General features: G+C 34.6%; 1 protein-coding gene across 1 annotated transcript in view; it reads right to left on the bottom strand.

Moving 5' to 3' along the window:
- Positions 1 to 3,012: 3,012 nt before the first annotated feature.
- LOC106099655 overlaps positions 3,013 to 27,542 on the bottom strand; it is a 64,024-nt gene continuing 39,494 nt past the window's right edge. The window contains exons 2-4 of the mRNA XM_013278258.1: positions 24,919 to 24,961; positions 5,034 to 6,476; positions 3,013 to 4,903 (exon numbers count right to left, since the gene is read on the bottom strand). Coding sequence (XP_013133712.1) covers positions 3,813 to 4,903; positions 5,034 to 6,462 — 2,520 coding nt within the window. The 5' untranslated portion in view covers positions 6,463 to 6,476; positions 24,919 to 24,961 and the 3' untranslated portion in view covers positions 3,013 to 3,812. The remainder of the gene's footprint in view (positions 4,904 to 5,033; positions 6,477 to 24,918; positions 24,962 to 27,542) is intronic.

The following is a 27,542-nucleotide window of genomic DNA, read 5'->3' as shown; positions in this document are numbered from 1 at the left end:
CCCTTGCACCTCGTCTTCCCCGATGTCGCCTTACACGTCATTAACAGTTATTGTATCTCATCTTACTCATTGTAATTGCTAAAGTTTAGATAGATGGATGGATGTTTGTTAGTTTGTTGTCTAAATCTAAACGGATCTCGATGAAAGGCATAGATATAGAGGATAGTCTGAGAGAAAACTTAGGCTACTTACTTTTGCTTTTTTTAATTCCACGCGGACAAAAGCTAACTAGCTATATTAAGACATATTTCTGATGTTGTGGTTGTTTAAATATTCTCTGAAGTATCTTGGGAGGAACTAAACATATTTTGTTGTTGCACTTATTAATACAAGATCCTGGCTTGAGCTGAGTGCTTCAGATACGTAACATTTTATGCGCGCTAACTTCCAGTTTATGGATATGTTATGAAACTCTTAGTGGCCATGTTACAAGTAAATACATGGTACTTTGTTGTTGTACCGTCAAAACTTGGTATAACTTTAATTAAGTAACTCATTTTGTTTGCTATTTTCTAGTATAAATAACTAGCTGTTCCCGTGCGGCTTCATCCGCATAAAATTATGAAAATTTTATATTATTGTTTACGTTTGTCAAATTATCAATAGGTCAAAATGACATGACATGACAATCCTTGGCAATTTTGCGTCCTTGATGTTGGCAGCGAGTTATGGTCTCTTTCCCACATTAGGGTTTTTATCAAAAATATTTACCCCCTAAGTTTAATGGCTTGAAAATATATAGCCTAAAACGTGACGCAAATGTAGGGCTTTTTAATAAAAGCATTATTCAAAAACATGTAATTGCTGACATCTTAGGCAACATAGAATTGTGTGTTTACGCTTTATTATAAAAGTATAGATTAAAATAAACAAACAATATACCCGACTGTACTTCTAGACACTCATAGGCAAAGGATTTTAAAAGTATATACAGAGTGTTAAAAATTAATAAAGTTGTTTATTTTGGGCAGCTACGGCTGTAATTTTCGTCAGCCTTGTTTATTAGATTTTTTTTACAATTAATTATTTTTATAACAGGAAGTAATTGTGATTCACTTTGGCGCTTTGCCAACTTGCTTTAAATAAATCATGCTAAGTTCAGCACCTGCACGCGGAGCCGCCTTTATGTTGCTTAAGTATACAGGATGTTTTAAAAATTGCATTTGATTAAATTGTTTATAAAATTTTTTTTTTAGTAGTTTCTAGTCTTTATTCTTGTTTAGAAGATTAGATTTTTTAAATACAATTATTGGTATGTAATCTTATGGTAAATTTTTATGATTCTTAGAGCCGAGGTAGTAATTGAAATATGTTTTTCTCTGTCTCTCTTCCAATGAAATGTAACATTTACATATCTTATCTCTGTTTCCTTTCCTTTTGTTGACGCGATCGCAAACTCAGACGCGACGAATTCCATGAATTATTGCGAAGCGTTGATACACCTTGGAGCTGATTATATTTTTAACGATTTACAGCAAAAGTTAAAGATCAAAGTAGACGTATCTCAAGTATTTCTTTCTACAAAAAAGTCATATTAACTTTATATCAATTAGTCGAATCAACCAAGAAAAAAACATTTTAAAGAAAGTACAGTACATGTTGCAATGTGTTTTTGAGCTGATTAAATGTTTATTATTATTATTATTAATCCACGTATCTTTATTTCTTACTCTCTATATAATACATTTTATAATTTTTAATAAAAAAATAAAATAAAACATATTATAAAAAAAAAAAATAGAGCACCACCGGCTGCGTAATCCGTCGACTCAAGCAACCAGTGATCAGGGCTGGAGACAGGAACCTCCTCACTATGCGTGTGGTTTCTAAAATAACCGCCTTTTGAATCGGGTCCTTAATCCAACTGTCTAGCGAGAGCTTCTTGAGTCAAAGCTCTTCGCTATTAGCCCCTGTACCGAAACAACTATCGGAATAATGGTAGTCGATTTCATACGCCACATGGCGGTAATCTCGTAAGCCAAATCCAAATATTTTAATAGTTTTTCATTTACGGCTTTCACGAGATTCTCGTTATGTGGGATAGTTATATCGGCCACTATTACACAATTATGTCTTTATTATTACATTATTATTATTTCTGGGGAAAAAATGTTAAGGAATAAAAAGATACATTTTACTGAAATATAGCTTTAATCAGTTTTTAATAATATGTTTGTATGTACATAGCACTTAAATACTACATAAAAAAACTGGATGTCTACAGTAAAATTGTAAAAATATCGTACATTTTCGACAATGTAGACGTGAAATAAAATAAACCAAACAAATCGATTAGATATATCAGAATGTTTGCTTATATATTTATTTGTAAAAACGTAAACAAATTAAAATGACAGTTTAAAAATGTGTTAAAAAAACGCATTAAAATTCTTTGTTTAAAAACAAACACGCTGTATAACTTCTAAATATTGATATAGTTAAAATTATCACTTTATCGATTCTTAACATGTATTGTAATTTGTGCAAGCAATATTATTACAAGGTGCTAACTGTTAGTAAATGAACGATTAAAAAGAAAAAAAAATATTTAAAAAATTAGCACCAGCACAAGTCCTCTCACAAAAAAACTTGTTCGACTTGCACTAATAAATGTTTCTAGATTTTTCTTTTAAAATTTCATTTATCTCTATGTATACTAAATAATGATATTCTTGTTAGATTGTATTCAATAATATATGTTAAATACACAAAATAATTGATAAGTTTTAAAGTAAAAAATTGACATTTCCTAATGATATCGTCAAATGACTTACATACATTACATTTAAAACAATAGTTGTCATTTTAGGAACTATATTCACTATTGAAACATACAAAACCCAGTTTTACAATCCAATACATGTGAAACAATAGAGTAAAAATAATTATTTTTTTTTAAATAAAAATACGCTGATCAAATCTATTCCGTGAATCCATGCTGCCAGAAACATTCTCAGAAAAATGGTTATTGAAACATGTTTTACGTGAATGTATATTCGGTGCAAACTCACGATACACGATATAATTGCTAGACGTTACATTGTGTTTAAAATAAAACCGTTGGGCTAAACCAAAATAATATTAACTTAGAAGTAATGAAGTTAAATATTTTAGTATGAGATGATGGAATCACACATATTGCAAATTTAATTGCCAAAATTATTTGAATTATAACTAAAAATATCAATTTTAAAATTTCATACTTTCAAACTGGTATATGAGATCATTTTTTGTATGCAACACGTGTGATTTTGTTAGAAGAGTGAATGAAGAACGCTTTACGTGAACTATTGACGTCATCAATAGTTCCAAAGCGATTGACAAACATTTTCAGTCTTCCAAATAACTATCTAGTGTTAGAAACAACCTAGCATCACTATGAAAATAAGACCAATGTTTCCTCCTATGGGCCGATTGATTCTATGCAAACAACTAAAAATTTTGTTAATGCTGATGTTGGGAATGTCATGAATCAATTTGGAATCAGTCTTGGAAATGACGAAGATAATGCAACTGGCAAGTTAACTACCGTCACGCTGCCTAATCAGTACAAACAATAAATACTTAAATGTAACGTAAGATGTACAAGGTTATATTCCTGGCATGTTACACTAACTACATTTACTTACGTTAAAACTTCCGAATGGTCCGTAATATTGTTACGCAATAGTAAAAAATCTAGCACGAGATTTATATACACGAGCACCGCAAAACAAATTATCCGATTGCACTTTCTCAGGTCATCATCACTGCACTGACGTAATCACTAAAAGCTCATTGGCACTTGGTAGTTCGTATTCATAGTCGGCACCTCACACCTCCGTGCCGTCCTCTCCTTCGTCTTCGAACAAAGGCTCGTTGGAATTAACTTCAGTTGTTGGTTTTTTCTTAGGTTTAGGCGGTGGTCTGGGTGGTATTTTACCACTTCTGCCCAATGTCCCTGATTGATTTAATGATACGTTATTATCATTCTTCCTCGTGTCGTCTTTAGACGGCGAGCTCGGATCTTCTTTGCTATCCGTTCGAATGGTCTTCCGCAATGACCCAGTCTCAGGTTTACCCTTACGGCTTAATGTGTTGTTTTCTGGATTGTGCGATGGACTGTCAAAGCTTCTATTATCTGAATTAGAAAACAAAGCCTTTCTCGGTTCAGGTTGTGGGGTAGAAGTACTCTTTGCGGTCCAACTCATCCTTTGATTGACAGGCTCCTGAGGCCCAGGCGTGGACAACTGTGTAGACAATTGCGAGCTGATGCTATTTCTGTTAGGAATGAACGCAGGTGGTACGGGCGAAGGAGCAGGCTCTTGTTCTTCGATAGGTGCATAATACATTTGATGTGGGCTCGGGAATGCCGTGGGTGTTGCTGGCAGCGGTCTATTTCTCATAGGCGAGAACTGTTGTTCTAAACCGGCCTTGTTTAAAGAGAGCACTGAACTTCCGTCTGCTGTTGTCCTTAATCCTAGATTATCGTATAAAGGTTCTTGGGCTTCGGTGCTCGGGAGAATTTGTGTGCTGGCTGTGCTCGACCAGCTGGGTACTCTCGGTCTTCTAGGTATAGTGACGTATCCTTGACGGGGTGGTATATTAGGAGGCGTAATCGGTGCCGTAAATGGGGACTGAGAACGGGAATAAGGTAATGTTCTAAAGAGGTTTTGATTAGTTGCCACACCGTATATTGGCGAATGTATGGGACTAACGGGATTTATTTGCAACCTGCTTGTGTCAGGCACAGTAGAAGCGTTGCTAGCTGCCGGAGATATCTGCGCCGCTCTTGCTGGGAAGGACAGCAGGTCCGGTGGATAGGCTCGCCCATCAGTGCGACCGTATTCCACGTTGAGTGCGTCTTGAGATCGCTTTGTTTGTTGTTCGAAATCTAGCGATCGTTTTTCATCGTCGTTGTGAGCTGCAATAAATTAATAAACATTTAATGACATGAATAACAAGCTTTTATACTCAAAATCCTATGTTGATGATTCAACTTATTACATTAGACAACTTTAAAACATTAACAAAATAAAAAATAAAAATCTTACCAAAAACAGAATCGTTGTCCAATAGCGTTTTATTAAGTTCTGACATCTCTGTAGCTCCGTTGGTAATGGTTGGTGGCATATCGTACCTTCTTGGTGGTTTAGTCACCGGATTGACTGCTGTAATCAAACTCTTCTCCATTTCTGGAATAACCGACCCTTCTATCAATGCCTCTCCATTAGATACATCTCCTTTCTTCTTTTCTGAACTTCTTCTACGACAGCAGCAATAGCAGATAATTACCAAGAGTATCAACAGTATAGCTGCTGCACATGAAACGCCAATTAATACTGGTAACATGTTATTATCCATGCCAGGTGGTACTACGATTCCTGGCGTTGTAGGTGCTATATTTAAAATAAGGCTTTGTTCCTCTACACCGCCAGGGTTCTTAGCCACACATAAATATTCTCCATTGTCAGTGGTACCAACGTCGATAATTGTCAAATTGACCCACTTACTGTTCTCTGAATTGTTCTGCGTAATAAGGTACTTTACTTCACCTTGGTATCTGTACGTTCCATCGATAATTTGAGCATTCAATACCCAATTTACCTCTGGCAATGGATTGCCATCAACTTGACAAGAGAGTGTTACATTTGTATCGGATGAGCGAAGAGTAGTTTTCGAGGTTGGATAGACAATGCTCGGCCGGCAAGCAAAGTCACTTGAATCTAGCTCTTTCCACAGTTTACCGTGAACTTTAGGCGGTTCACTACATGCTATAGGCGATGTATATAGGTTTTTACTGATGACCCAATTCCTGAACGGTTGTAGATAGCAATCGCATCGCCAAGGGTTATCGTGGATGTCTAAATTCGATAAAGGTAATGAATTTATGGTATCCAATTTCATGTGCTCCAACTTGTTACCGTCGAGTCGCAGAATATTTAATTTGGGTAAGTTCATGAAAGTTTTCAATCCCAATTGGACGATTCGATTATTACTTAAATCGACTTTCTGTAAGAAGGGAAGGTTATTGAATAATCCATCTTCTAATTTCTCGATTTGATTGTCGTTAAGTAAAATCCATCTTATCTTCGCTGTCTCTCTGAATGTTTCCGGGTGTAGGGTTTTTAAATCGTTTTTCGATAAGTCTAATTCGATCATAATAGCGAGACCGCTGAGTCCATTTTTGTGTATGGTTATGAGTTTACACTCCCTTAATATTAGTTTCTTTAAATTTATCAGTCGAACGTCTTCGAAGGCGTGTCGTGTTATTTCGTATAGTTCGTTGGCCGTGAGGTCGAGAATTTGTATTTCTGCGCTGAGAGTCTTGGGTATGTCGTGAAAGTTGGCCTCTGAGCAATCTGCCTGCTTGTTGCCGCTCGCCCACACACACTTGCACTCCTGCGGGCAGTTCGCGGTGAAGTCAGCTGCCGCCGACAACAGGAAACATAGTATCAATACTGATATCTTTTTCCCTTCCATTTTATAGCCGGAATCTGTAACAAATAAAAATAAATATTTCAATTAGGTAACATTAAATTGACTAAAATAAGCTAGATACTAATATTTATAATAATAGTTATAAATGCGAAAGTATAGACGGATGGATGGACCTCGACGAAATTTGGCATATATGTAGAGGATAGTGTCGTAGAACACAGGCTAGCTGCTTTTGTTTTTTTTAAACTACATTCCGACATAGTCGCCGGTAAAAGCTAGGGCAATATATTTGTTAATGCTCGACGCTTTGGAATGTAAACTGTCATTTTAACAACAAAATATTATTCTAATCAACACAACATAGTTTTTTAATAGAGTAGTAACAATTAAAGAAGTTTATTAAATGTTATTTGTATGTTAACACGTGTCTGCAACATAAAAATCAACCGCAGTATTTACTTAGAGAGTTGTTAACCTGGTTATAAATGTAAATTATAAACAGTCGGGAGAGCAGGAGGCAACCGCGTGCATCTTGATAGTTTTATGAAGTGTTGCTTTGTTAATTTATTGCCGATAACGCTTTAAGCGATGAGTTTCTCAATCTTTTATGTAGTAACACAGATTTCTTTATAAGTTTTACTGCCGCACTTAGAGTTAGTAAGATCGATCCTTAGATTGTCCACTTAACGAGTGAGGAGGTTGAAAAAAATATATTGTTTTAACGTGTTCATTAAAAATTAGTTACTTTGGGTATCTGTTCTCGACAAAGGCATTGTTTATATAAAATTTTAATCAAAAACCATATAATACTAAAATAAATCATTTATTAGTTAAATTCCTTTTAATTTTAATAATCTCCAATGCACTGACTTGTTGAGTCAATGATCGGAACTGTTCCTAAAAGGTTAGAACTTTTATTGACACAATGAGTTGGAAGGAAAGAAATTAGTTGGACATAACGTGGACAGGGCGTTGTAAAAAATATAAGGTTATCCTTAATGAGAGCAAACAGTACGTGTTTTTCATTAACCTAACTAGATCCCAAACGTGACAATCATATCAAAGTAGAGCAATTTTGGGATAGAATTCTCGTAGGAGATGGAAAAAAATATTCAGGTGTGTATTAAGAAAACCTATCAAAATCTTGACATTTAATATTCTAGACTTCTAAGCAAGATATAATTTGGAAATCGAAAGGCACCAGGTGTCGCTTTATTATTTGCGGAACCTAACTTTATATGCGAATTGGGTAATATTCTAGACAAAATAAATTTGATTACCGATATCGCTAGGAGAGAGGACGAAATGTACAAAAGTAACAAACCAAAAAAATTACTCTTCGGTATGGCCATTTGTATGTACATTTCTCATTCATTATCAGTCAGTCATTCAGTATTTCTTACACAATTTTCGGTCGGAAACGTTTTTCGGTCTTAGATGCTGTTTATAAGAATTATATTAATTGTCAGGTCCATATATTTCCAACATAAAACACAGTAGTTGCGGGCAAGCTAAATGAATCAATTCTCGGTGATTGCTCCACGCTCCAATATAAATTGCTTTATTACAAAACTTATTTATTTGAGCCTTTATTGACTTTAAGACTCAGACGGAAATATATTACCGAAGTAAGGAAATAAATCTCGGATCCTTGAAAAATCTGATTTCCTGGTTTTATACTGGGGTATTTACTGACAAATAGCAGATGATGTACCGCGATTTTCCACTAACGAATTACCTGCACCGAAATATTAAAGTAAATTTTGTTTTTTTTTTTAAAGTAGTATTGTCGAAACTTCCGTGAGTTTTATTCCGAGTATCGTAATACTTTCCAAGATGAATAGATTTATTTAGTAGCATGCATTAAATGTAATGGAGTGTGTACAATTACTACAAAATATTGTGTGTCTAACGGAGTTGAAGACCACAAATTAGGGCAAGGATTAACAGATGTTAATGAGGTTAAAGGGCCTGTGGATAATTGGCGTAATGTGACGCTACCCTAATTGTTCGTCAAAGGGATTATCGTATTAGAAAACGTCATTGTTTCTTGACCTAATTTATAAGATTGATATTACGTAAACAATTGTCGTAAGAATCTTATTCTTATTATAAATGCGAAAGTTTAAATGTATGGATGTTTGTTAGATTTTGTACCCTAAACTGCTGTAAAAATGGTATGCCTACATTAAGCGTGTCGTCCTTGTCCGTCTGACCGCATCTGAAGGCTTTGTTTACGAAGGCTTTCAAGGTCTCAGGGTGTAATGGGCGTGTTTATCTTTTTTAATAAGCAAACAAGTTTTTCTATGTTTGTATATTATAACAAAATATTAAATTGTATTATTCTTTGTAATAAAAACAACGATCTATTTTATATTTTAAAGAGTTTTGATTACGTTTTTTTGTGGGTTAGGTGTGGTTTATAAAATAAGATTCTCGTATGTTTATAAAATAAAACGTATGAAGAAAATGTTTGTAAGTAAATATGTAATCCTGAGTGAGATTTTAACAATAGAGATGGTACATATAATTAAATATACATTATATGATTTGTGTATTTTAGAAATGATTGTAAACATTTCATCAGAATATAATATCATACACCTGAATCAATAGGTACACATTTCTCTCCATATGACAAAACTAATGAATAATCCCTTTCGTATTACAACTACAGTACGCGATATTTATGTTGGCTCGCAAAAGTTTTCTGTTGATCAAATGAACTAAGATTTTTGTAGAACCATGTTTTGCCTCATTGTGCTCAATTTTATTTTAATAGTGCTGTTAACATCGATATAAATCTGAAAATAAAATGGTACTGAAAGAAGGATCTTTTTCTCTTCCTATATGTCCTTTTTCCCACCCTACAAAGGGGAAGGGGAAGGGAAAGAAAACTAGAATTGAGTGTCCGGAATACAAAATTGCGATGGCAACGCTTTACAAAACGGAAATCTCGTTTTTTGTCCTTCGTGCCAAGTTAATGGTGCGTACTATACATTGTTATTGTCCCAACCGACATTGATTTCGACCTTTTGTCTGATCATATCACAAATGGAAAGGTGAAGGGAACGCGACAAGGGATTTGTTTGGTCGAATTATTACAGTCTTTTTTATACAGAATTACGCCTTGTTATATTTCGGGCCGGTAATTTAACTAATATTACAATCTGAAAAAACGTTTTTTATTTAGTTTTCAACATATATCTAAAATATCTTTTATAATCATCTATACTCTATACTAATATTATGAAGGGGAAATATTTGTATTTTAGTATCTATTTGATTCACGTAAAAATTACAGGCCGATTTTAATAATTCTTTCAACATAAGAAAGGTAATTTATCTGTGAGTAACATGGGCTATATTTTTTAATTTACTATCGAAGTCGCGGGCAAAAGCTAGTCTTGTATAGAAATCATAACAAGGAATCTTTTATTCGAAATATGTGGTGTGTTAATGATTGTGGTCACTAAGTCTTTCTTAGTATATATTTAGTAGGAAAAATCTACATTTGCAGTTTAAGTAATAATTGTGCTGCACTTACGTAACTTTCATATTGATTCTGTTTTTAATTTAAATTTATCGAAATTATGCGTCTTACTTTTTGACTAACTTCCCAAAAGAAGGAGGTACTCATTTCGTCGATGTTTTTTTTATTTTTTTTTATTAACAATAGAAGCAAAAAGTGTAGTATATTGAGTTGTAAAAATGTTAGGTAAATGCTTGCCGATTTGCGAGTGAACGTGTGAAATCCATCAAGATTTTCTCGAATACAAATAGATCGTGTAACGTGGCTGTGAATAATAAACAGCTAGAAGACGTGGACGAAAAAAATAGTTTACTTTTTAGCATCGAGCTATTTACTTGTGAATTTGTAACCCTAAAATGCTTAAAAATGTGTTGTCTCTGTCTTTTCGTCTCTGTCACTCTCTCTCTCCCTGTCTTAAAAACATGTTTTTAAATGAAGATCAGAGAAATTACGGATGACGAGTAGAATGCTCATTTGCCTACTTCAATATAATGCTGCAGTGGCTATATCAAACTTTAGGTATCCTAATTTTAGTCCCTTTCCCGTCCCACCCTTTTCTTATGACGAAAGGATGGGAAGGGAAAGTGGATTTGACGGTGGAGGCGATGTATGTGCAGGGGAAATATCCTATTCATGTGCGTCTCCTCCTCCTCGTTTTCGTTGTTTCCGTATGTTAATGTTTTTCGTATGAGTCAAACTGCATTACCGCTAATCTAACAAAGTAAACACAAAAGCACGTAACGGCTGGAAACGCTAAGTGCTGCTCTCTGGTGGAGGGAGTGATAATTAATGATTCATCCGAAAGCAACGCCGATTTGGTGCTAAGTTAAATTGTGTAAGATATTTGTTAGTAAATGGTTGCTAATTTTATAGATACGATGTGATTTGATATACTTATATGATAAATATTAAATTACACAGACGGTAGAATAAAAACTATAATAAAGATTTTCGGAGATCTAAGCGTTTTTTCCTCTCACTATATTCTGAGACCAAAAATAATAGCAATGAAAAGAAAGTTTGTTATAAAACTAAGTAACTTAACCATTATCAAACTTGCACAATTTTAACTACACTAATTACACTAAGAGGTATTTTCCACTGATAAAAAATCCGCACTACTATATTTGCATTGTGTTCTGACAGCTTCGATTATAACAAATAGCTATTGCGCAGCTAGTTTAGTGAAACAAGGGTCTAAGGTGGGGCGTTCATTCACAAATTAGTGTACGTTGCATTCATTAAGAGTTTCCGATCTACTGACCCAGTAAGAGAGCAAACAGTTTTGTTGTAACTGTGCCGATGGACAATTAGTGCTGTTTGATATATTACGCCGATTGCAATAATTATCAGCTCCACTTAGAGAAGTGGGAGAAAGAAAGATGAGGAAATGTATTATTGCTTAATTTAAATTAAAACAAAACAAAATAACATGAGCCATCTGAATTCGCCGAAATAGTGACGCGACCGATGAATAAACATGCAAAAGCATGCAAATAGAAGAGCATATCTCCCCTTCCATGCGTCTCCTATGTCAAATACACTTCCCCTTTCCATTCTTTTCTTAAAAGAAAGAAAAAGGAACTTTAACAAGTCCTCCGGAGCTCACACTCAGAGTGCAAGCGGAATAGCTGCCCCTTCACGCTTGATATTGTGTTGTGGTATTGCACCGGACGAGTTGGCACTTTCATGTGTTGTTACAGCGAGCTCTACCACTAAAGTTATTGTAGAATGGGTCGAAATATCTCTCTTCTTAATTACCTTACTAAATGGTAATTAAGGCATTTCGCTATGTCCTTTAAATGTATTCATTCAACGTTAAAACTTAAACTATGAATATTTTATGTTTCATATAACGTTAATGAAAACTTAATGCGAAAACGTCGCAGATTTTGCTAACAAGTATGTTGTGTACGAAATTAGATCGTAGTGCATTATGATAAGGTTGTTTATTGTTTAGTTTGTTATGACTAACGACAGAGGGACTTCCGGTCGGGCGTGTTAATTACCATTGGCCTTAATTATTTCATTGTTTTATTTGGGTTATATAAGTTTGTTTTATTAATTAGTGGCCAGTCATAACAGAGGTCACAGGATATACTCGTACTTTACATATACGTTTTTGTATAGAAGTAGAAACGCGGTAATATTCGTCTAGGGATAGACAGAGCTTACAAATTGTTATAATAAACTGGTTACTTTTTTAACCAATTTGGTTTTATATGTGACAGATGTGGTTAGATATAATATTGATTATGAAAGTTATTGCTCCCGACTCCGTCTGCATCATCATCATCATTACCAGCTCACTATACGTCCCCACCGAGGGGCTCCGACTTTAAGTTAGTCTAATATACCTTCTAACATCCATCCATCTATCGAAACTTTCGCATTTATATTAGTAAGATAACAAGATTAAATCTATTGGCATGATGGTTATTAGAATAAAGAATTGACATTCTGATATTAAAAAAAAAGAAAATCAAACACAAATAAATAAAATCTGAACGCACAGACTAAATAAATTGCAGATAAACCATACACCTCCAAATCGTGATTCCGATCAAAGAATTCGGACCTAGAAAAACGCCCAAGTTATTCGTCCTTCAAAAATGTTCCCTTTGTCATTCAAATCCCGTATCGGATCCACGAAAAACCAATAGTATGGACTTAATATTTTAGCGGGGAAACTGAAAACGGTACATTGGATTCGAATAAAGAAAGCATTTCTAGCTCCTGTTATGTGTATTTGATATCTTTACGGTTATGGGGAAAAAAAAAATCTTACGTAAATGGTATAAAAGGGGACGGTATTTTACGGTAAAAGATTTTAGGGGTTGCATGTGCTTAAAACGCTGGAATGTTCGATACGAGGATGTAAACAATTTTCACTACCAAAACATGTACAAAGACATTTAGATTTTAAAGCTTTTAAAAACAGCTGCCTTTGTTATGCTTATTATATTTATATGCATTAGAAAGCGAAGACATTGTCTTCTTAAATACTGGTTAACTTAGTTAAGGAGCCAAAGCAATAATGTAATTATTAAGTCAATAGAGAATCTTTATCATGTAAAAACTATGTCCAGTCAAGGATTTAAATTTGAATCCCTACTTAAGATTAAATACCGTGAATATTAAATTTGCTTTCTCTAATGTATGTATGCATTTATAGATCTACCTTTTTTATTTATTTTTTATTTGGCATTAAATAAAACATGAGCCTTGTAGCCGCAACGTCCGCGAACTTCCACGTGCCGTAAATTAGCAAATTGCCTTTATCCTGTGTCAGGAAATGACCGCAACCCGTGTCCGTTGACCGTCACTAATTGTTAATTATTTTGAAGTTATTGACGCGAGTGACAACCCTATTTTAGGAACTAATTGATATTTATTAAACATCTAAGTGACAACCCGGTGTTACAGGATACATTTTAAGTAAGAAGCTTGAATGCGACAACCCTAGTGATTGCCACAAAAATGATTCAGAATTGATTAAGAGTCTGTGTTTGTTTCATTTGGCAACCCTGTTTTACTATTATTAAAAATATTCGTATCTTTTAGTTAATAAATCGACATTAAGTATTATAACTTTCAAATTAATGTATAAAAACGAAAGCTAAATTAAAAAAAATTATTTAATTAATCGCGTCATCTAAAATATCAGAACTCAATTTATCTTGATAGTACAAGAAAAAGAAATGCGAGCAAATTCAGGGTCATCTGTCATGTTTTCAAAGCACGCACATAATTTCTACCAAACTCCCGACTGCATTAATAAAAATAACATAACCGTCAATGAAAACAAATTAAATGCGCTCACATTTCGAAACGTTTCGAACTATACAAACGATTTTTGACTTTAAACTGAAGCTTTTAGAGTTCAAAGTTAAAACTAATCAAAATACTACTCAGTAAAATATATGAATGGAATGACGTCACCCTATCGTTTAGGATGCGTTATTTTTAATTTTCAATTTTTTTATGATGGATTAATTTTTTAACTATATTTTGTAGCTAGTAAATGTCGAATAAAAGGCAATTTAAATTCTTTTAAATTTTATTTCTTTTCTAAAAATTAAATTTAATTTATTAAAACTCTTGTACCTTTTTAAAACATCGTAAAGCACATAATCTAAACCACAACACATGTAATCAACCTTAGATATCTCTAACAAAACCATCTGCTTCGTCTCTGCACGTTCGATGTCGATATTTCAATAGTGTGCGTGCATTGTATCCATCAACCGTCAAACCATTGCCACATACTCTGTGATACGTTTATTTCTATAGCTCGGTTCAACGCCTCTGTTAGTTCGTTACTCTGTGATACATACAATCTTGATAGAATCCATACACAATTTTGTTGTTTTTTCCAGATTGTTACTCGCAAACTTTAAGGCCCAAGTTTAATACCTTTTCCTTCCTACCCATTTTCTTTTAAGGAAACTATGAGAAGGGAACGTGGATTTGACGGTGGAGGAGACGCATAGGAAGAGGATATATCCTTTTTATGTGTGTCTCCTCCTCCATTGATTTAGGTTAGGCAACGCATCTTCTATTCCGAATGACTATGGGCAGCGGTTGCTTCGTCATTTTGGCGGATTCAGGTGGCCGCTTGCTTATGATATAAAAAAACAGTAAATACCTCAATACGACGCATTTTTAAAACGTTCATTAAAAATAACATCGTGTAAATAAATCATAACATGAAAATTTCAATTCAAAAAGAGTTGAAAGCGGGGTTACATCATTTTGCATACCTTTTCATGGGAATCTCGGAAATGTCAATTAAATGGCCGACCAAAGGCCTTAATTACGTGGCCACATCAATCTGGTGGGATAGCCTTTCCTGGAACATTTGCTCGGTTGCTTTTAATCGTTTTGTTTGACCATTGTTAATGCTACACCTGTATCTTTAGATCGTGAGTTTGTAATGCTGTCTTTGTCATTCTTTTTAAAAAGACAGAGATAACAATGTTTTTGTTTAGTTAAATTGACATAACTGAATGTAACGGTAAACCCACATAACATTGTTTTTATTGTTTCAAAGGCCTTGAAATGATTGCGTCATTAGGCATGTTCTAAATATGTAAGAATTATGAATGCGGTTGAAAACAATGCAATAGACTGATAGTTTTTATGATTCACAATTTGTAACACATTTGGAGAACTGGAGTATGTTAAACGGTATATTAATTGGTTGCAACAAGGTTATATTACATGATCATTTACCCTTAATATATAAATAAACTGCATATTAGTTTAAGAGGATATGCTTAAGGAGGGAGTGGATTCAGATAAGACGGCTGATAGAAATGTATGGAAGAGCAGCACATATTGTACCGACCCTGCGTAGGGATAAGGGCAAGATGATGATGACTTTAGAGCCACAATTCTCTCTAATTCTTGACCCTTTACTGCTTTTACTTGTGAGTTCCCAATGTTTCTATGCTTCTGCAGAAACACTTAGACGTATCTATGGGCAACAATTTTAGTTTAGACGGTCGATCGTGCCTCTCTATCTGTTGTGCGCTCTCACTTGCACACTCAGTTCAGGCGGAACGTTACTATGGATCGTTTTTTTCTGCGTGCCGGCGATCATCGATAAAGTCCGCTACAGACGCTCAGTTTGCAGTCAGCAACCTGACAAACTAAATTTAAAACTGTCACAACTGACCGTGTGTTGCTGTCTTAAGACGTTATCACGTTAAACACAGAATATACAATTTGCATAGGCATTGGAGTCTTACAGTTATTTTGTAATACGATCGGTTGCCAATAAATATAATGCATTAGTTATGAGAGGTTATAATCAAATAGAGTATCGAGCATATGGGACAAGTCGTAAACATTTACGATCGTTGATAGCATTTATGATGTGCTGATGAAAACGACGCTATGCTGTATATTAATATCCCTTGCGGCAAGTTTAATTCGTTTATTGATCGCGGTTACTATGTAGAGTATGGCGTAGGGATAAGAATTTATACAGTCACGGACATTCGCAGTGTTTTTCATTTATAACAAAATATCGTTCCGTGCTTTAAGATAATTAAGTAGTAATAACTGAGGCAAACGGCGGGATACTAAGCAATATGTGGATATACCACTGCCCGAATAGTTTTCGTACAGAATGCGTCTCAACACGTTGAAACGACTATAGTTTTAGGTGGAACACCGACAGATTCCTCGATTGTACGTGGGTTTGTTTCCATATATACCAATGTTTTAACAGAAATATTTTGGTTTATTATACAATAGTTCGCCAGTTATGATCTAGGTCATTCATCGAGTCTAGATTATATAAGTAGGAAGCAGCTTTCTAAAGTCCAGTATGACGTTACCCGATTTGCGAGGCGTGAAGCACCGACTGCTAGCATGTACAATTATCTACACTAGACAATTCGCTTTCTATATCTATTCGTATATAAGAACTTTCCCCAGGCTCGTCTGGAACTAATTTTAAACACGGAATACTCGCTTAAATGATCATTTTAATGCAATATAAGCAATATCTTACTCTTCTATGTTAAATTATAAAGAGGAAAGATTTGTATTTTTGTATGTATTGAAACAACACAATGGTGGGCCGATTTCAAAAATTCTTTCACCATTAAAAAGCTTCGTTATCAGTGAATAACATAGGCTATATGTTTTACTATTTTTTTTAAGTCATGCGGGCGAAGTCGCAAACAGTAATATTATAAATGCGAAAGTTAAGATGAATGGATGTTTGTTATAGTTGGTAGTCAATACGGCTAATTGGATCTTGATGAAATTTGGCATAGATGGGCTCCTTACTTTTTTTATTAAAAAAAAAAACTCGTAGAGTCGCGGGCGAAAGCTATGGTTCATAAAGCATAAAATGTAGATTAATATAGTCAGACTTCAGTTAAAGCTGTAACCATAATCGTTGATTAAATAAAAATATCTTAATAAAAAAATCACCATAAAAACAGTTTGCGTAACAATAAAATTGACTTGTGTTTGGCGAGGCAAATATTGTTACGTTTAGCCGATTTCATTTGTAACTCGTATATCGGATTACTATTTATAACAAACACCTACATGTCGTCGTAAGAGATTTCGGTAAACATTGTGTCGGATTACATCGGATATTACAAATGCAATTTTAAAACAAAAATTAAAAAGTGATTGTCTAATTAACGGTAGCGTTCAACGACCTAGCGATCGTGGCTCCAAGTCCTTAAGACTATTATGAATATCCTATGCTTACCAACCAACTGGTTGGTTACAAGAAATTTTGTTTTTATAAAAAATGCTAGTACTAAAAAGAAAAAAGTTATGTTACTGTCAGTTTCTGTCGAAACACTTAATCACTAAATGTATACAAATGTTTCCGCAGTGGAAACTCAAACTGAAACATATCAATTCTAACAAGGACACACCTATCGAGCTACGGAAGATATCAGCTGACTCACAGTATAATAAAATAATTCATTCCGTTGATGCAAGTGACTATAAAAACAAAGTATATTTTACGACGTCAATTCAATCAGTATTTGTACAATATTAAAATGTAGGAATATTGACAAAGTAATCTTATCCACAGTACAGTCGCATACATAAATCATCTATGTCTATACATGTAATAAAAATGAGTGTCCGTTTGTGATGTCAAAAAATTTCTGGATGATGATGTATTTACGTTGCTGATAACGAAAATCGCATTCAAAAATTGTCTGTCTGTCCGCAAGCCGCGTTTGTAACGGCTAATCTCCGAAACGTCTGGGCCGATTAGGACCACTGCGACTCCGTCCGCGTGGTATTAAAAAAAACAAAAGTAAGTAGCCCATGTGTTCTTCCATACTCTGCTCTACATTTATGCCAAATTTCATCCAGATCCGTTCAGCCGTTTAGGCTACAAACTCTAACAAACATCCATCTATCCATCCATCCAACCATCCATCTAAACTTTCGCATTTATAATATTAGTTTGATTGCAAAGTATAAATGTCCGAGTTTCAAGTATTAATGTAGACGACTGTACGTGCTTGTAATATTTAATTAAAACATGTTTACTTTTTAATTAACCCCGCACTTGCTGACCCGTGTACTTGTAGATTAAATCGTAACAAATATGGATATAACTGTTGACTTACACTTTCCACTGGGGAATTTTCCATTTGAGCTACTTAACAAGCGTATCTTACTTTGGATGGATGGATGTTGGAGTTTACGGTCTATAGGTGAACGGACCTCGATGAAAGTTGGCACAGAATATAATCTGAAAGAGTACATAAACTACTTACTTTTATATAAAGCTAGTAAGGAATAATGCGCTGGACGGACCAAATATGCACCACTCTCGACTAACTATACATAACGGCATACACGTCGCAGAGAATCGCACGGAGTGGAGAAACTCCCTTCGAGAGAGTGTCAAGGAGAGTAATCGCGACCCTCAGGAATGAGGAAACGATCCGGAGAGAGAGTAAGGAATAAATGCCTATCTAGATAGAATAGAGCAAGATATACGAAGAGTTGTTGTGTTGGTTAAAAAATAGTGTCAATTGTAATTTATAATCTATCTTTTCTTATTTGTTACGATTGTAGTTTTCTATAGTAATATTTTTAAGAGGAACGATTTGTATTTTTGTATGTATTAAACTCAAAAACTACTGGCCGGTTTCAAATGTTCTTTAACAATTAAAAAGCTACGTTATCGTTGAGTATCTTGGTTTTTTATTCTTTTTTTGAATTCATGAGGACAAAGTCGCGAGTAACAACTAATTTATCGAAAGCTAAACCTATATCTGTGTCATTCTTATCCAATTGAAACCCACATCGGATATTTGGTCCATTTCATTCAATCTAAAGGTAAACCAATACAAAGATGGCCTTCTAGGACACTTTATACCTTCAAATTTATAACCGGTTTATACTAGTAAAAACTAAAACAAGAACGACAGAAATTACGTTTATAAGCTGTAGTGTAAACCCACCGTTACAAACAATAAATAAAACTAAGTTGTAACCTAATGGGGCGTCTTGATGTCTCGCAATGTATCTACAGACGCCAGTAATAGAATTTACTCGTATATTGACAAGAAAAATAAACAAATGAAACGGTATCGAGCACTTAGCGGAATTAGCGCTGTACCGCGAGATATACAACCAGATTAAACTATTATTATTGTCACGCTGTCATTAAATAATCACTGAACGCACCCTTAAGAAAATAAATCTACACTGGCATTGCCTGTGTTCATTAAAATCCCCAATTCAATATTTCGAATTTAATAAATTTCGGAGGGGTTATCACGAATTCTTGTGTATTACGTACGCCCGGTACGCTATACAAATCTAATATAAATCTCGTCGATGACGTTACGAAAACCATCTCACCAATATTCGTGATAATCCCTCTATAACAAAGCTATGTGTGACGTTAAAAAGATATTCCGTGAATTTGTAATTTGCAAGTACTCTATGTTATTAAAACAAGTCAAAAACATTCATTTCATGTTTTGGCATTAATTAGTGTAAATTTCTGGTATTCCTGTTTTTAGTTTCGCCCACAAACACGGGGTGTTACATTTGTTATGATTCTTCATTACGTGGGACGTACGTATTGATGGAAATATCGCGTGGGAGTTAGTAGGAATAAGTTTCCCTTTATACATAGTCATTTCTCCGTTTTCATTTCGGTTAAAAAAAAAACTTTTATTTCAATTTGTACTTTTTACTACAGAGGTAAGTCGAAGAAAAAACCTTAGTAAACTGGATGTAACTGGTGACATAACGTACCTACGCATCCTAGAGCCTCTTTCTGGACTCGAACCTAAGAAATGCTTTTATTACGTGTTCTAATAGAAATTGTTTTATTGAGAAACGTTATTAAAACGCTACAGGCCATAATAAACATGTTCGTTAACCACAGTAAAGTAGACGCGTGCAAAATTAAACCACTAGTACGTAGTTCTGACAATAAAGCGGTGGTCTTTGATATAAGGAGAACAAATGTTCGTGTTATATTCAAAAGTTATACGGAAATTGAAGTAAAATGGAAAATCTAATATGGTTTAGTATACGATTGAAATTTCGTAAAACGACCCTTACCCTATTTTTTTTTATTAACTATAGACTTAGCAAATATAATTGGTTCGTGTCCATGTCAGTTTTTATAACAAACTTGATTTCGCCCGCCACTCCGTCCGGGCACAATTAAAAAAAAAAGTGAGTAGCCTGTGTCCTTCCAGACTATCTTCTACGCCTATACCAAATTCTATCGCCATCCGTCCAGCCGTTTAGGCTACAAACTCTAACAAATATCCATATAAACTTACTCTTTATTACATTAGTATGAAGTATGAACCAGCGCTTGACCACGTTCCCATCTGATGTATAATGGTGGTCTAATTATAGTATACTCTTAGTAAACGCTTAGTATTAGCGGTATCCTTTGTGAGTAAGTTGTTTACAGCACGGCGTGGCTGAGAGCGATAGCGGGCCACAAAGCGAGCATTATCTGACAGCTGACCTATCCGCGACCTCGTAACAGACACTATTCTACTTTGCGGGAGATAGGAATGTTCTGTACAAATTGTTATAAGAATTAATTGTGACATCATGGAAATTACGTCAAAATGATTACCATGATTTTAGGATGTCCTTGTCAGGACAGCAATAGCACAATCGAGCGAGCAATGGCTCGCTCGATTGTGCTATTCTATTCTTTACTACTTCTCTTTCCTTTAATTGTATCGACCATTGCAGTTATTGCCTTATCTCTTATAGGTAAGAAAAAAGGGGGGGGGGGAACACCAAGGTGATAAACAAGACTCTTGAACATCCGCAATACTAAATGAACTGCTTTGTTACTTCTAAGTAATGATAGCTCGCTTAAAGTACCCTGAGTTATAGCGAAATTGATTTGAAAGCCACAACATTGGACAAATTATTGTAACTTCGAAATACGTGAATACAAAAACGTATTGTCTAGATGGGCGTCTGTTATGCGGTCGTGAGAGTAAATACCGACCGTGTACCAATTAGTTACCGTTCTAGCTCTCGCTGTTTCCAACGGATGAATAATTTATTGCCATAGATTGTTTGCGTCTATAATTTATTGCTCTGTAGATTGTAGTCTTTATAAACTGTCATTAGTCTGTGGTTGTATGACAAAAATATTAGAACACGATTGCTCTCTAGAAGGGTAGACAGAGGACAGTACGTGATGTTATTAGCTATGACCTATTGTAAGTTAGGGGGTGACTAGGCATTAGTCAACATATTTGGCTCAAGGAAAAAAGGCATTGTAGATTTTATGCTGGTTATTTTAGACGGACAGTAAACAGTAGTACTTCTTTAAATGTATTATATTTTAAACGTATTTACACGATTCACCAATTCTTAAGACAGTCATAAAAATATCCTTTCGAAGGTTAGTGTAACTGGGAGACAGTAAAGTTAAAGGTTATACCTCACTAGCACGTTCCTCTCGATATCAGATGGAATTGCGCAATCTACATACCCGTATTCTCCGGGGTCTGTCGTTACCCTAAACATTCACGTTTATTGATAACAGAGATTGAACGGCGTAAAATCGTAATGTCTACTTACATTTTTACAGCCCTCATTCTGTTTTACTCTGACTCTACCGGGGATGAAAAGATTGGATCTAATTTGAATTTCATCCATGAATTCATAGCAAATTAACTATTTTTTAATATCAAGGAATATCACCATCACCAACTCACTATACGTCCCCTAGGTGCTCGGAGCATACCCTAAGTTAGTGACTAGGCCATAGTCAACCATGCTGGCCCACTGCGGGTTGACTTCACACATATCTTTGAATTGCTTCGCCGATATGTGCAGGTTGCATCACGTTTCTTGACCGCAAGAATGTCGAGTAAATTATATACATAAGAAATTCGAAAAATCGAAAATCACATTGGTACATGTCGAGTGCTCAACCCCTGACACACCGATGATCTTAAGAAGGAATATATTAGGATAGAAATACGATATCGAAGATCAGGACATTCAACAGACACACTGTAACATTGTATTCAATCTTAATCCTAAAACGTATAAAAGCATGTGTACTCTATTCTTAAACACCACTTGGAACTTGGTCGGTTTATTTTCGTCAGGAGGGTCACTTTGTGTTCGCTTGACTGATTGCACAGCCTCTCTTTCGGAAATTACACTCTTTGAGTTTTAGTTTAAGAATACTTTGTTATTTAGATAAATAAACGGCAACAATACAAAGCTTATTGGTATTTTAGCAAGATTTATTAAGGTAAGAATTAGTAAACATTTGACTTCTCTGATGGTAATTAACAACTAAAAATATGCTGCGTAAAATCTATAATATTATAATAAAGCGTAAACACACACTTTTTTGTTACCTAAGATATCAGCAATTACAGTATATTTTTGAGTAATTCCTTTTTAAATAAAAAGCCCTACAGTTACGTAATGCTTTAGGATATACATTTTCAAGCCATTAAACTTAGGGGGTAAATATTTTGGATAAAAACCCTAATGTGGGAAAGAGACCATAAGTTGCTGCCAACATCAAGGAAGCAAGATTGCCATAGTTTGTCATGTCATATCATTTCGACATTTGCTATTGAGAATTTGACAAATGTAAACAATAAAATAAAATTTTCATAATTTCATGCGGATGAAGCCGCACGGGATCAGCTAGTGTCTGATGAAATATTTGTTTTCACTGTTATTTTCTAAGTCTAGTATAGATCTACTTTTATGCGTATTTCATAGGCTTTATGCTTGAGTTTTATATCAAGAATCTCGCTAAAGATACATTTTATATGTCATCCACGCCCACGGAATGTTTAACAAAAGCATACAGATAAAAAACGTCCCGCAATAACTTAGTGAGTTGTGTCACGGAGACATGTTACATTCAACAAAAGACCTCGGAAAGCTTGTGAAGAAAAAATTGGATTTACCGTTATAATTGGGTTAGGACAAATTTAGTTTGGGCATTGCTTTGTCAGTTGGAACCCTTTGGGCAATTCTGGACAGTATCAATAGGTAAGGGTTCTTTGCGAAATCAATTTTAAGAGTTAGTATTTTGTACATGTTTTATTTACTGTAAATGTAGTTTATTTCGTTTTTGTCTAGTCTTGAAAAATTAGTAACAGATTCTTCTTTTTAAGGTGCCTCTCCCACTAGCGAAGGTTGGCGGTCAGTTCTCCAATTTTACTCTATCTCTTGCGAGGCGAAACAGCTATTGAATCTAATTTATGAAGTTTTATCACTTTCTGGGTCCTTTTTAATTGACTTAGCTTTTAACTTCTACCTTCAATTTAAATTAAGCAATTTCGGTTTTATTGTTAATTATTTCCAGCAGTAAATTTCTCTAATAATAACCTACTATAAAATTATTAACGAGATAATAACACACAACCTTTGCCTAAGCTTAAGTATTGAAATATATGCTTTGAAAGTAACTTGGTCCAAGTATCAAGCCTTGCGGAACTCCACTTTGAGTTTTATAAAAACTCTCTGCAAATTACCTTTGAAGCGTGAAAAAGTTTTTATAGGCGCTCTCTTCGCAAAAATAGCCTCTGGAATTGAACTCTTCCCTTCCATCCATTAACCGCATTAATTTTATTGCCGCTTTATACAATCGCAGTAAGACTTGTATCAAAGGGCTTGCGGGAGTTGAAATTTAATTGTTCCAAACGGTTTATTACTTCCTATACTTTTAGAGTAGGAAGAAAAGTTTTGACGAACATCAGGAACGCTTTAAACTTTACTTCCACGCTTAATTGCTTTAAAATAGGTTATTCAAACGAAACTTAATACTTATAAATCTGATAGGAGTAAAACAACCGTACAATTATTCTAATCGGAATAAAGAAAAAAAAATTTTGGTTTAGGCAGAAGACGAAAGACCGCATAGAGTGGAATAGAAACACCTGTGTCCAACATCTACTGATAAAGACAAGGGGTGAAATGTAAGGTGGGAATAATAAAGTGAAAATTAACGCTCATGCACACGCCATTCCTGCAGATGTATTAGCATTCATGATGGTGATTTAAAATGAAGTTCATTTAACGCTTAAAGCAATATAAGAAACCAACACGTAAGCATAATTTTATTAGTCTAATTTTAGTTCCTTTCCCTTTCCACCCTCTTCTTAAGAGGAAAGGATGAGAAGGAAAAGTGGATTTGACAGTGGAAGAGACGCGTAGGAAGGGAAAATGTCCTCTTTATTTGCGTCTCCTCCTCCGTCAATTAAGAGTAGGCAACGCATCTGCAATTGCGGATGGTTATGGGCAGAGGTCGCTTTCCATTTCGGTGGTTTCAGGTGGCCGTTTACTCGTTTGCCACCTTATGTTATAAAAGAAAATTTCCTTACATATTTTACTAAAACCATATAGGGTTACTTAACAATAACATTCATTTTGGCGTAAGTAATTTATAGGGTCATCGGTTTGATTCGTTCAGTCCAAGATTATTGCCCTATATATCATTGGGTAGCGCAAAGATTTGGCGAAACGCCACGACCGAACAATAACTATGAATACACAACAAAAAATACGCCAATCAATATGTAAAAGTATACGAGGATTTGTAACGGGAAAATGTTAACTTTCTTTGTAACGTAGTGTACCAAATACCATCGTATTCGTTAAGAATTGTACATTTATAAACGCGAACATTTCTTATTACTATAATCTCACAGAAATAATAGAATACGTAGTGTCACTAACTCCTATGGCTAATGCAATGTTTGCAAAGTATGGTAGTGGAATTATGGGTATCATCATCATCATCACCAGCTCACTATACGTCCCCACCGAGGGGCTAGGAGCCTACCCAAATAAGGGGTGATTAGGCCATAGTCAACCACGCTGGCCCACTGCGGGTATATTTATATAATAATATTGTCCGAAGGCTGAATTAACAAATGCAATTGAATATCGTAACCTAATCCAAAATGCAAAACACTTACTTTATAAATAAACTGGACTTCTTCGTTTGTGCTGTGGTATCATCTGAAAAAAAAAACAAATGTTGAGTATAATGTTACTTAAGATTAATGAATCACTTCGGGAAATTCAATAAGTGAAAACACTAAATTCAGTTTAAAACTAACTTAAGTATGAGTACTACTAATTGACCTTAAATTTATTCAAAAGTGACATCTCAGGATCCCGCTAAAGGAGGTCTGTGAACACTGCTTACCACTTTAGGTTACACACATGTTGTGGTGAATTATATTATTGTTGTTTTTGAAAGTCAATAATCTTTTTAAACGAATAAGAAATTTCCTACAACAAATAGGAGCCCTTTAAAACTATGTTACAATAAATGTTGTAACAAAATGGCTATTAACAAACTGCTCATGATGTAACCAATTAGAATTTGGGACACAAATGAAAGTTGAAGTCTATTGGTTTAGAAATAATAATTGGGCGAGCCTATTATTAAAAGGTCAATATGAAGAACTGAGAAATATATAGTTTTTTATTTATGTAATGTAAGTGTCATTTAAAAAAACTTAGGGTCCGTAAAAATATATAAAAGATCACTTCTATAGTTGGCAATATTTTGTTAGAAAATAATTGATACGACGCAATATAAGACATTAAATTGAAGTCTCTGGTTACAATAAATACTCTGTACGAGTTAGGTTTTTAACAACCGAAGCAACTTCGTTATTAAAGTCGGTCAAGCGAATTGAATTCTTTATAATCGATTTGTGCTGACCGCTCTCAATATTTTTTAGTACTTAATTTCTGCGTACGAATAGCCTTGTTACTGTTGGGCGGAACAAAACACTGCTCTGAATCTCTGGTAGAGGTCGTTACATTTTTGTAAAAGTTTGAAGTCTCTGATAAAAAATACATTGTGCAATTTTTCAACTTTTAGCTAAACACTATACTATAGTTCCAACTATAGTGTATTTTATAAAAGCTATTTAAAAGGAGGCCACATAGGTTAACTATAAAGCTCTCAACAACTGCAAAAATTAAGCAACAGTACTTTTAAAAGCACATCATCCATATCTGTTTTGTTGTACTCTGTGCGTGTTATGAATGTTGAAATGTTAGTTTATATCAGAAACGTGAGGTGGCGCACGTGCTGTCTGTACCACCGCAACAAGGATCGAAGTTTCAGTTTGTGTAACGTTTATGCCGACCGTACTTACGTATCCGGATTACTCTGTCAGCGGGATAAATTGAAGATACTGCGCTTTATAGGATAATAAAGTGGATACGGATTTCGTGATTTATTCCAAAAGCTGGAACCGACTTCTGTCAGAAATTCGGTAAGGATTAATTAGCCTTGATTGGAACTAAATACATTGGCCTTGGCAGTCTCGATTATTGGATTTGACGTTTAATTCGAAACAAGATGAAATTTTGGTGTTATTTCAATATTAGGGCAACGCCAAATTTAATATCGATTACTTATTAATATGGCCGCATTATACGCAGATTATCATTATTAAATTTTCAGTAATTTAACATTTTAGAGGTAAATTTAACTTGGAACAAAGATTATTTCATTTATTATTCTCTTAGGCTTTCAAAACTTACAAGTACAAAGCAGATAATGTGTCTAAATAAACAAATACGCAGTATTAAGCTAATCCTTTTTTTTGCAATATAACGACTTTTACATAATATTAACATAAACTTATTCTCTCTCATCATCTTCGCTTCTACTTTTATTTAATGACAATCTTCGTTACCTTCTTCGTAGTAAACCGCTCCTATTTCTACCCTTGTTTTTCCACCCCTAACTAACCGACGTGTCCCCTATTTAACTTATCTAGTTTATTGCTGCGTGCGTTCCCCAAATCGTTTATCCACCAAGGGCTGACGTTACTCGTTTTGGAATAATTCCACACTTTCTAAGATGGTATCTTTTATCAACGAGGTGAAAAATAGTCGACAGGCATCTTAATTTACGGTGAAACTGGGGCGATATCGATCCTGCATAATAATAGCATATCTTTCATTTCCTTAACTATCGTTAACGACTTACTAGCTTTCAACCCCGACTTCGTTTCTCGAGGAATCAAAAAACAAAAGAAGCCTGTGTTCCACACTTTGCTTTACATCTACGACAAACATCGAGATGCGTTCAGCAATTTAGAGCGTAAACTGTAGATTTTTGATTATAGAAACATCCATCCATCTACACTTTCGCATTTATAATATTAGTAAGAAGTTATAAGTTAGAAAAAGGGTGTCAATTCATTCGACCGTAGAAAAATACACATTTTAACAGTATGTGTACATAAATGTCTTTTAAAAATTAAAGTAAGGTTTATTTAGTAAAATTGAGAATATGAGTTAATATCTCAGTTACAATTAGGATAATTTATTATTAATTACAAATGTATTTGAAACGCCTAGCTTTTGCAGAACATTAATTAATTCACATTTGATACGCTCCAATTTGGCGAGACGTAACTTATGCCTGTTTTACAGTAGGACAGAACAGCGAGGCAGAGCAGTAAACAGTGCAGTGCTACTCATTTTAGTTGAAAACACACTTATTGTCAAAACAGTACGGAATTTAAATGCTAACTTTTAAAGTATATTGTTATATTTTGTTGATTCT

Source organism: Papilio polytes, unplaced genomic scaffold (assembly GCF_000836215.1).
Source record: "Papilio polytes unplaced genomic scaffold, Ppol_1.0 DF824347.1, whole genome shotgun sequence".
Lineage (NCBI taxonomy): Eukaryota > Metazoa > Arthropoda > Insecta > Lepidoptera > Papilionidae > Papilio > Papilio polytes.
This window is presented reverse-complemented; position numbering and strand designations above follow the sequence as displayed.